Below are 12203 nucleotides of genomic sequence, written 5' to 3'. Positions count from 1 at the left end.
CGTACGTTCAACGAGGTGAGCTTGGTGGGAGGGGCCATACATCAGTAGCTACGCACGCGTAGTGATATGTGACTGTGACTTGTTTAATGTTTATCGTACGTTCAACGAGGTGAGCTTGGTGGGAGGGGCCATACATCAGTAGCTACGCACGCGTAGTGATATGTGACTGTGACTTGTTTAATGTTTATCGTACGTTTCAACGAGGTGAGCTTGGTGGGAGGGGCCATACATCAGTAGCTACGCACGCGTAGTGATATGTGACTGTGACTTGTTTAGTGTTTCTCGTACGTTCAATGAGGTGAGCTTGGTGTGAGGGACCATACAGCAGTAGCTACGCACGCATAGTGATATGTGACTGTGACTTGTTTAGTGTTTCTCGTACGTTCAATGAGGCGAGCTTGGTGGGAGGGGCCATATATCAGTAGCTACGCACGTGTAGTGGTATGTGACTGTGACTTGTTTACTGTTTGTGTCTGGGGGTGATGTGGGAAAGGACTGTCACAAACGGAGCGCTGTCGACTGTGGTTGGACGTCGTGAACTATCAATAATATCTTCACAGCATCGGCGTGAACTCTGATTCTACTTCGGTGGACATATTTGCACCTATGCATAGATGTGCGCGCATGCATATACATACATGCTCATGCGCTTACAGGATATGTAGTCTTCTAACCAGCTACCTACCTACCAATATCCATATCTCATCTACCTACAGGTCCTACTCAAAACCATTCGCACATACTCGTATGAAGAGCTGCGTGTGTTTGTCGGTTGGGACCCCCCGCCCACCGTGATCGAGCAAGTGCTGCGTGCCGAAAAGGAGAAGCGAGTTGAGAGGGAGAAGGCCGCGAAGGCAGGCGCAGCACCCAAGGCAAGCGATGTGGAGACCAATGCCAGGGCGGGTGCGAATGAACCGGCTGGCGATGTGACGGAGCTCGGAGATGTGGATAAAAATAAACGCGTTCTGGTTGGACGCGTGGGCACGTTTGAGATCTTTGGGGTGCCTGCGGAGAAGGACATCTTCGACGCGGTAAGTTGTAGTTTGTGCAATCCCCAGTGTATATACATTCACAAACGTCTGGATTTGCAGAATTTAATCTAGATTTATATCATTTACGTTCTGTGTGGGGGTGCTTCAGCCCAGTATACGTTAATCTTTCCGGTCATCTTGGGGTGATTGCTTGTATGTTTGCCTCTATGTCCTACTGCGGCTTTGTAATCCAAGTCTGTGAGTCAGTGCAGCATTGGTCTTCGCTTCCCTCTACGTTTCATATACCCTACACGCACTTACTATACTGACGTCTTTACTCAGACTCTGCCGTACCTATGATAGGTGTTTCCTCAGTCCAGACACCCTTTACCCACACTCTCTCAGACATTGCAGGACTATGGTCTGCCCTGGCTCGGCTTGTTCGATAGGGGTCATACTCTATCGCCCAATTCGTTACAACCCACCACGTGCAAGTGGGCTGTCGCATACACATGAGAATCATACGCCCTTTGTTAATTTCATCCACACTTCTAACCACGCGCTCATACACACATACACATACACCTGAAGATCGGAAATACCCGTCATCCGTCTCAATTCACGCAATGCACTGGCACCCAAACACACACACCATCCGTCTCAACTACTGATACTGTGCTTACAATCGTATATACACGATTCTACGTGAACCCAAGTGGTCTACTCAGTCGTAGCCACTGGCACCCAAACACGCTCACTCGCCGGCACTCTCTGCTGCGACTAACCATGCACACCCTCTCACGTGCACGTGCCATGGGGACGTACAGGTGATCAAGGCGCTGGAGATGTATCACAACGCTACTGCGACGCCCTGGTTTGACAAGCGGTACGCGGACTTCTTCGTGCGCTGTGGCCTGCAGCGCCTGTGGGCACAGGTGTGTTGTGATGTTTGATGGTTTTGTGTATGTGCGGGTGTGTTTGAATGTTGTATGGTTTGTGTATGTACTGGTGTGTTTAAATGGTTTATGATTTGTGCATGTGCAGGTGTCTTTCTGATGTTTGATGGTATGCTTATGTTGTATGTGTGTGTTAGTGGTTTATCGCTGTGTGTACTGTGTCGGGTATAGGCGGTGCTTTTTGTCCGTGTGTGTAATGACTTATTTGGTTTAAGTATTGTGTATTTGTGGTTTATTGTAAGGGGTGTGTGGGGTTTGTCTTATATTTCGTGAGTGTGTGCGTGATTCTTAGCAGTCTGCTTATGAATTATATGTGCTCCATGGCTCTGAGGTGTCTATACTATAGATATGCACTAGGCTGGCCATGCTGTGTTATAGAACAACCATGATACGATACTTCATCTGGTGTATTACATATAGAATGTCTTCTATTCTATACTTGAGTATTATATATATATATATTAGCCATGTTAACCCCTGTCATTTCTCCCCGATTAGGTGGTGGCGGGCTCCAAGATCAAGAAACCCGCATCCAAGCCTCCAGCTACCTTGGCCGGACTTACAGAACCCTCCGAGATCAGTTTGAACACCGATATCAATGACGCTGCGGTGGGTGAGTCGGATCAGAGTGCGTTTGTGCCAAACGCAACTGCGGATACCGCACACAGCAGTAATCTAAGCCTGAATATGGATATGGAGGACGTGAGTGTGAGCGCCAATCAGATTGTAGGGAACACCGATGATGCGAACCCGGCGACCAATGAGACCGCCGGTGATGAGATCGAGGACGCCAACGGATTGGCGCACCTCATCATCAAACAGTTCGGTACTCTGAAGCAACACAACAACCAGCTGACCTTTGAGTTCAACGCGCAGTATAGCGCGGCGCTCAACTCGCGCAGCAATGTACCGTCTCGGTACAACTACCACACCAGACGCCCACAAGACACGGACAAGGGCAAACCAGACGCACAGGCACAGGCCAACCCCAACGACCCCGATACAGGCGACGCCCTGAACGGCAACACCCTTCCGTCTATTAACATGTGTGTGGACGAGGAGGATACGGACGAGAAGGTGTACACGCTACCCACTCTTGTGCAGTGCCTGTACGCCGATGAGCTATCGAAGCGGGTGGTGGATGCCGGTGGACTCTGTCTGTGGCGCTCTGAGACGGATTCCGGGACCGAAAGCGGGACGGGTGGTAGCCAGGACAACCCCGTAGACGTGAGCGGGGAGATAGGCGCGGACATACGCGCCCAAGATGCGAATGATGTGAATGCGGATAAGAACACGGACGACAAGGCTGTGGAGAGCGGCGCTAGCAAAGTGCAGCATGGCGATGCGTGTAGTCCGCTTACAGCCCTGTTGGCCATGCATCAGACGCGTGCGTCTGTGTCGGTGGTGTTCTGTCCGGATGCTACGGTTGGGTAGGTTATATGTGTATCTGAAGGAATGTCGTTGAGTATAGGCTTGTCGATGATGTGGCATGTATGTGTATCCTCAGATAGAACCTTCCATTTATACACATGTCATTATAGTTTAGTGCATACTTGCATATCATATATTTGTACTCATTTTGGCGAGGATTCTGTGGTACATTTCCGATGATCTTATCGTGCATTCAACTGTACAGTTACCTTCTGCTTGTATTTCATACGCACATCCACGCAAGCATAACCCCTAACCCCTGAATCCCCATCCTCTCTACTATTCCACACACAGTGAATGGGCCGAGTATGCAGAACAAACGTTCCCGGCGTGGTTTGAAGTGAAGACTCCGTCGACCATTGAGGAGCTCGCATCTGTGAGCTTAGATACGCGTAAGCAAGGCCTCATACTCATCCCATACAATATCCTCGAGCACCTGGAGGCCCCAAAAGAAGGTCCAGGTCCAGGACAAGAGAACGACCGTGTAGGGCCGGCCGATGCCGTAGGCGCACCCTCGTCAGCATACGTGCCAGACTCAGGTGATGATGCGATAAACCAGCAGCAGAGTATGGATATCGGGATGGGTACGGATTCAGACGCGGCAGCCCACGGACGTATTGCGGCGGCCGAGGCGCAGTCACAGGCGGAGAGTGCGCTCGCATCGCTTCTGGGCAAGTTGGGTGAGCAACTGGACTTTGTGGTGCTTGATAGGCTACCGTCTGTACCTGCCAAGCCGGAGCCCTTGAAGGTGACTGTGGCGATAGAGGAACCCATGTCCTTGTCCCTGCCCGAGGGTCCTGTGCCTAATACGGAAGTGTCTATAAATAGCACAGACCTGGTCATAGCTCCGGGCGCCGAGGCGGAGTACCACGTGTCTGCGGACGATGCGTTGGGTGCGAGTGAGGGTAAGAAGGTGGACGAAGATGTGCAGGACCCCCAGCACGAGCATACCATGCCTGCGGCCTCCGAAGCCGCCCCAGAAACCGTTGCACCCGTTGAAAACGGGATACACCCAGGCGAGAGCGACGTGAACATGGGGGGCAATGCGCTGAATATCGTGGAAAACGGGATGGATATTGGGGAAAACGGGATGACGGCCGGTGAAGGTGAAATGCATGCGGGAGACAACGGAATGATGACGGGTGAAACCGGGATGGCGTTCGATACGAGGCACCTGGATGTGGGGGTGGCGCCGTTCGCGGTGCTGCAGAACGGAGACGGCAGTAGCGGGGAGAGTGCGATACACCCTCACGGTTTAGATGTGCAAGGCACACCTACTGTAACTGTGGAGGGAGGTATGGAGTCGGGCGAGGGCGGGACTGTCGGTCAGTACCCGCACACGCTGCCACACCCGAATGATACAGACCCCACGGGCATCACCACGAGCCCCGAGATATACGTGAACAAGGCGGACTCGGAGAACGCGAACGGTGGTACTGTGGACCAACCCCATGTGGAAGAAGCGCACATGGATGTCAGTGCGCATGAATACAACCACACCAGTAGCACAGACCAGACCGATGCGGGCGAGGGCCCACTCGTGGGTCAGGCACAGGAGCATTCGCAACCACCTGCACAGACAATGGACAAGCCGGTAGAAGACACTCAATCACAGCCACAGGACGCGCCGGTAGAATCACTCCACCAACCACTCACCGCCCCACTCGAACACGACCCAGACCACACTCTGGCAACATCACACGAACCACTCACCGCACCAACCGACACACAGCCGCATGCGCCCCTTGACGCAGCCAATGGCACTCAAGTCGAGCCTCAACCTGACACACAGGCAGAGCCTCCTCAGTCTCAGCCTCCGCTGACACTGAACTTGCCCACCCAGTTGAAGGTGGTTGAGCGACCCTCGTGCAGGCGTGCACTGAGTGTGTTTGTGGGGGGTGCCCGGGACGCGAATGCACAGGTGCGGGTGCTGAGTATGGGCGAAGTGCCGGCCAAGGTGGCGAGTGTTGCGGATCTCATTGCCATGGTAACCAACACCTCGAACGAGAACGTTATTGTCCCCACCGCGAGTTTACAGGCGGCTGGTGGGTCATCAGCCGCTGCTGGATCGGGCAAAGCCGCGGCGGCTAATAGTATTGGTACTTCTACAGAAGAGGGTGGTATGGCACTGGAGGAGTGTTTGTCTTTGCACAGGCTGTTGGTCGAGAGGGGTTGGGGCTTCCCTCTGACGTTCGGAGAGAGTGCGGCGCACCGACAACTGCACATACCAGAGCGACCCAAGACCGACTCCACCGCGGAGTTTCTGGCTGCATTCAACGTTTGATATTGGAAAGCAGGTTTGAGACATATGGTGGGAGTTGGCCTTAGGCACCGTCCGTTGTATCTCGTATATATATGTGAGTGGTTTGACAGGAACTCCCCAACTTTATTCCGAAGATTCCATTACATTTAGTTAGATTGCTCCACCATACTATGCACCATTAGGAAATCAATATGATATGCTTCAACTTTATATTAGTAGCATATCCCCCTTATACAAGTTATAGAAATGAACTACAGTTCAAAGTATGCAAATATCAAATGGTGCACATGAAAATAAACACTATCCCCAAAATTTGAAATTTTATTACATTGCTTCTGGAAAGAAATAGACAGAAAGACGCCGTAATGTGGTGGGAAAATCTTGATGGCTTGGTGCAAAGACTGCGTTACTGATGTGCTGTGTCAATTAATTATGTTTCCGACATTATATATATATTATACTATATTATATATATATATCAGGTCGGGGTTTGATTTATTGAAACTGAGGTTTTCCTGCTGTATGCTTTATCTGATAAAGTTTTCCGCATTTGGTAGATTAATTAGGTCTTGTATTTTAAATACCAGATCTATCAATAGCCAGGTGCAGCTGGCCCCGAAGACCAGGCTCTGCATACGCAATGTCCCGGGAAACAACACGCGCGTTTTACGCATCTCCTTACCCTATTGGCGTACATTTTTGATACCATATATAAATATACCTTCTAGATGCATATGTCTCCCCGTTGGATATACACATGAAGCTGGCATGTTGCAGGTGCTTCGTGATGCTAATCCCTTGTCCCCTAGCATATAAGCAGACTCGCGAGACTCCCAGTCCGTCAGTGTAGTGCTTCATTACCTTGAAAGTACAGTCTGCAAGAAGTAGTTTAAAAAGGAAACGATGATTAGTTGATTGAAGTAATTTTGTCCTGTATGATGTTGCCCTATCCCCGTTAGTACAGTAGTTTTTGGCAAATATAAATTATATCTCAAAACATACAACATAATAGTAAATATGAATTTATTTAGAAATAAAACTTAGACCGTTGGCTTTGCTGAACTGTTAGACCTGAGAGTGTCGGAGACACTATCAGCGGAGCCAGACAGAACGGCGCAGCCGGACATAACACTAGGGCTGTTCGGCGACGCTGATGCCCGTCGATGTTATATCGTATTGGAATTAAGTGAGATGGGAATTTAGTATATCTAAAGTAATGGTGTGAGTGGGTGGGTTTTCTTAGAGGCACTGGTGAATACAAATTGAATCAGGCTAACGGTTGTGGCTAATTCTGGTGTAGGAATGATTATAGCTACGCGTATATATACACTTTGGCGGCTATACGCCTGTGCGTATATGTCTATCAGTCCTTCATATCTAGAGTTGTGGTGAAGAACCCTCAGATCGGAAAAATCCCATAATTAGTCTCAGAGTTTTACCTCTGTTACAATCCTTCCGGGAGTATCTGCTATAAAAACAAACAATATGATATCTAAATGTAAATAAATATTTAAATATAGAGCAAGTGCAATAGAAAAGTTTTTTTTTCAAAATGTTTTTTATATTAAAAGAAATTACACGATACCATATCCTCTGTGGCAAAGTGGTATCGCGTCACACTCGTAATGTGAAGGTCCATGGTTCAATCCCATGCGGAGGCAATCTTTTAATTTTATGTCCTATGTTGAAGACTTATTTTTTTCATCACCCGATCTAGGCACATTTATCTGCTCACCATCCCTGTACCGTGTATATAGTTTTCTCCACACTTTGCAGCCTACCAGAGCTGTTTATTCTGTCTAGTTCTAGATAAATATTAACCCATAGGAAATCCCAAAATCAAGTCTGCCTTGTGCGCAGAGCTAGGGTTAGGGTCAGTCTTAACGAGTCTACTATATTTTAGTTTTCAAATGTGTAAAGACTGACATATGTCGCAAAGCTTTAGTGATTTATCGCTACAATGAGGGGAAATGTAGCAATAAAATGCATATTCTCTCAACACAACAGCTAACGAATCTCAGGAATGCCGCCACTGTCTGTTTGGGAGCAATGTGGTGATCACAATTTTCATAACATCAAACCATCGACGCACACATAGCTTCAATATCGACGCACGCATATCTACAATATCGACGCACACATATCTACAATATCGACGCATATATATCTACAATATCGACACACACAAACAGAAAATGGGACATACAAACATTCAGGTCAGATGATATTAATTTATATTTTCATACTTACACTGAAATAAATGGGACAACCTAAAACAGTTAAGTTGCTAAACTATAGTGATTTGTCGCTAAAGTGAATGAAAATGTATTCTTTCAACACAGCAAAATATCGCCACTTTTGTTTAATGGCAATGTTGTGACCGCAATAATGTCATAAAATCAACCCATCGACATACACATATCTACAACGAATACAGAAACAAAAGATAGAACGCACAAACATGCAGGTCAGATGTCGATTCTTCATATGTCAAGTGGAACAATATTATTCATCACTATGCTTTCATATACAGACACGAAGGCTGACGGTGAAGTAGTGCATATATCAATATGACTGTGCGGAAGTACAACATGCTGGTGCCCACCAGCAAGCGCGTGCTGGTACCCAGTAGACCAATAGATGTCGCTACCTTCTCCAACTCCAGTGAGCGTTCTAGAACTGACTCCGCAACCTGTGTTGATTTCGGTTGCTAATGCAGTCGTATCAATTTCAACTACAAATACCACATCAAGTGCAGTCGTAGCAACAGAAAATGTAGCAACGACGGTATGTTCGAGATTTATTGCACCCGCACATCCTCCATCGTCGACAAAATAGCATTTACTGACCACTTTTTCCCATCGATCGTCCCCGAACCACTACAACGGCTAGGAGAGCCGTACCATATGTACATACATTGTAACTTATCTTCTTTGAAATAAATAATAATACCCCTAGTAACTCGGACCAAAACAGTATAACTCAAGCAGTCGAAGGTATTACCTGCTAACAAGAACGTGTACACGGCTGAAGAATGTTGAAGATGTAGAGAAACTTGCCGATGCCATCGACACTGCCACTTATTTTACAATTGTCGTATACGACTTCGTTAGGGTCTGCCTCAGCATTGGAATCTAGTAGCAAGAAAATTACGTTCGCAATAGCTTGCGAGCGTGATGAAGTTACATTTAAAGTCTTGATGGGATAATCGATGTATAAATTGTCATCCAGAAACATTCAGAGACGAAATATATGAAATGTACATGCAGTAGAACACGAATTATAAGTATTAAAAGCAGCCAGAAGATACAAATGATTTGTACCGACTTAGTAGTAGGTATGGGTGATTTTCGATAGGTATAAAGATAACAGGTTTACAATATAACATTGACACGCAGGAGGAGATGGTTCTACATTTGACAAAGAAGCTAAAGATACTTGTATTTGAGAAAATTTAAACTAAAGTCTCAGACTGGGCTATGTTCAAATTGAACAATTATTTGTGAGCTTAGACCTTAGTATAGTGGACTTCTCGAAATATTAGTGTCGCACACGCAGCTATGTTGCATAGCGTTGTGAACAAGTGAATAGGAATGAAGTTACAAACTGTTGGTTAGAAGATGGAGTTATATTTAGCAGTACACTATGAACCTTCCCCAATTAAGCTAACGCTTTTAGCTCTATATTAATAATGCATAACTCATTATAGTTTTTAAGTTATATATGAGCCTTGTCATCTGTAAAATATATATTTTCCTTCTATAAGATACTGTATAAAATGACTAAAATGGTTCACTTTCAAAAGATGAATCTGATGGGTTTGGTTTTTATAAGCTGATAATTATAAACTATGTTTTTCCTAGTGTCTACCACATCAACACGGGGACCGGAAGTAACTTTTCGTTTTCTTCTTTAAAAGCAGTCAATTAAACCCTTTTACTAGAAGTCAAAATAATTTGGACTTTCTATGAATAGGAAAGAATTACTCTATAGAGATTAATTTGGCGCCTAAAGTGCCAACCGTCAACTTTGACTAAAAAAAGAGAATCTAACTGGATTTATAAAAGAAAGCAGAACATCACCAGGTAAGGTCTCATTTTGATACAACTTAAGTCGTAAGCAGCAAGCTCACTTTTTTTATCGTGTACTAATACTCTATTTTAATAAATTGTCTTACATCTCGATTACTATTCCTTCTTTCGTCGGTTTACATATTTAATTTACTTTTAAAAGGTAGCAGGGATATTGACGACATGTCGAAAATACACTTATGTGAAGAAGAAGAGAAAAAAAAACATTTTTTGAGTTTATACTTGCGTTTTCATTTATACCTTTTTGTTGCTTAAGTGATACTATCATGTATCGACATACCAAACAATACATTAACTATGATAACATAGACAAATATTTGAATATCACTTGAGTATAAAACATTGGTAGCTTCATTCTTCAACATGCCCTCTGAGAACGACAAGCCTAAGAAGAAGAAAATGCCGAGAGTCAAAAGCCGATAGGGTTTACCCACAAACTAAGCGAAAAGAAATAGTAGCCAAAGTATTCCTTAATGAAGCTCAAGAATAAATCTTGCAAGCATCGCAGGGACAGAGGGAAAGCTTTAAAAAAAAATACGTCGCATAATAAAGAATCAATGTCTAAAATGACAACGGATGAAGCTTCTATAGCTTCAGATCATCCAATAGATATTTCCACTGAATATGAGACAGATCTACGACTAGGCTAGTAGATTTAAAGATGAAGCATTTAAACTTTTAAAAAAACACAACTGTTGCAGCCAGTTCAAAAGTTGCTAATAAACAGCCCATGGATGTAGACTCAAAGAGAAATGGTGAAAGAGCTCCTACAGAGGAAACTGAAATCATAGTCTCTGAATATTGACACTCTTCACCTAGCAAAGGTAAAGGAATGGTGTTGGCACCAAAGTATCCACGAGCTTCACGTCAATCAGTGGATACATTGGCTGACATGCAAGAAGCGAATACTTCAAAGACTGATAGATTCTGTATACTCAATTAAGGTTTGGCGAAGTGCAGTAGAGCCGCTAACTGCTGAAGTATAGTCACGTGTTCAATCCAACATCTTATATGAACTTGAAAGTTCACATCAGAAAAGAAATGATTCGAAAGTACACGTAGATGAGGATGATGGCAAGGGGCGAGAAAGATCGCGCCGTTACCGGAGAAAGCATCAAAGTAGCTCAATGCCAACACAGAAGTCCCAATCAGAACACTCTTCAACTATAAAATTTGGAGATGCATATTCATTGTTTCCGGGTATGTAAATTTTCGTCTCAAAGTAATCGCCTTAAAAGCAAATTCTACAATACTAATTGCAGAGTTGTTCGATAAAAATATGCCAAAGAATTAGTAGTTTATAAACATAGTGAACACTTAGGGGAATCACTAGGTACAAATTTATAAAAATGTGTACATAATACAAGTTCTTTTTCTGGTAGTTTATAACCATAGTGAACACTTAGTGGAATCACTAAGTACAGATTTATCACAATGTGTACATACAGACAAGTTCTTTTTCAAGCACAACTACTTCGCAAACTAGACACTCAAGTGTTTTAATAAGAAAGGCTGTACACGTTCCGCCATTAATGTCTGTAGTAGATCTCCTTCAGAATTCCATTTGCAGATTTCTGCAAAATAATTGCTAACAATCAGCGAAGTAACCTGATACAATTTTTGAAAAGTGGGCCAAATTCAAGCCTTGATCGCAATTGGTGTATAAAAAGCGGTACATTGGGGCTCGGATTCGGCATATTCTCTTTCTGCACCTAAAGTGAGAAAGGAACCGCTTACTAAAGTACGTCTACAGTAGACAGGTTGAATAAATTAATCTTGTTGCAGATGAGCTCTGGGCTACTGCATGACTTTTGGCTATTACCTCCTATAAACATGCAATTAACATGCAATTAAGGTGCTTTCTTATTAGGAAACTACTGACGAGTCCATCGCACAACAAGTGGCGGGAATTTTATGGTGGTACATCAATTTTTATCAGAATGGATACCGTCAAGTGTCAGGTGAGACGATGTGTGTTTTCTTGAATTGTGTTCCCAAAATACCTAACTCTTTGGGCATATCTTTCAGGGTCAACCCCGGGCTGCATTCAATGCGGCCCCGGAAATCTCTTTCCGTGGTTGCACCGAAGAATTGATTGTGTGGGAATTTGAGAAACAAGACAGCACCAGTCACCCCCGTCTCAGAATCGCAACAGGCGGGAAACGACCAGTGTCGAGCGGAAGTAACAGTGTATACTCGACTGAACTCGGTGGAAAAGCTGATGCGTGGGTCAAATGGAAGAATTGATGCGGATGGACTCCTTAAAACATCCTGAGTTGGGACCATATGCTTCCTCCCGCAAGACAGGAATGGCCAGCCGTGGCAAATTCGGCGGCGGGAGGGGATAGGCCTCAACGTCTGCGACAACCTGGAGGAGCGACGATTCGGACACCGAAGTATACAAATCTATCAGCAAATAGGAGAAGCGTGGAATTAGAGTGAAACTGCCGGCACTAACAACCCAGCAGGTAAACAGCAGGAACAACCCCCC

The 12203-nt window shown here is 45.1% G+C and overlaps 2 protein-coding genes and 1 non-coding gene across 3 annotated transcripts in view; all 3 read left to right on the top strand.

Moving 5' to 3' along the window:
- Nucleotides 1-5929, top strand: part of SARC_07680 (hypothetical protein) — a 14253-nt gene extending 8324 nt beyond the window's left edge. Inside the window, exons 13-16 of the mRNA XM_014298371.1 lie at nucleotides 717-1031; nucleotides 1799-1906; nucleotides 2426-3357; nucleotides 3653-5929. Of these exons, the coding sequence (XP_014153846.1) occupies nucleotides 717-1031; nucleotides 1799-1906; nucleotides 2426-3357; nucleotides 3653-5642 (3345 nt within the window). The 3' untranslated portion in view covers nucleotides 5643-5929. The remainder of the gene's footprint in view (nucleotides 1-716; nucleotides 1032-1798; nucleotides 1907-2425; nucleotides 3358-3652) is intronic.
- Nucleotides 5930-7210: 1281 nt separating this feature from the next.
- SARC_30168 lies at nucleotides 7211-7282 on the top strand. Its single transcript has one exon. It is a non-coding gene; the product is annotated as a tRNA-Thr (tRNA).
- A 4370-nt stretch (nucleotides 7283-11652) lies between these two features.
- SARC_07679 (hypothetical protein) lies at nucleotides 11653-11959 on the top strand (the record flags this gene model as incomplete). Its single annotated transcript, XM_014298370.1, has 2 exons — nucleotides 11653-11673; nucleotides 11741-11959. The coding sequence occupies 2 exons, from the start codon at nucleotides 11653-11655 to the stop codon at nucleotides 11957-11959; spliced, it is 240 nt and encodes a 79-aa protein (XP_014153845.1).
- Nucleotides 11960-12203: the final 244 nt, after the last annotated feature.

Source organism: Sphaeroforma arctica, assembly GCF_001186125.1.
Source record: "Sphaeroforma arctica JP610 unplaced genomic scaffold supercont1.623, whole genome shotgun sequence".
Lineage (NCBI taxonomy): Eukaryota > Ichthyosporea > Ichthyophonida > Sphaeroforma > Sphaeroforma arctica.
The sequence above is the reverse complement of the archived record's forward strand: the minus strand, read 5'-3'. Positions and strand labels throughout refer to the sequence as shown.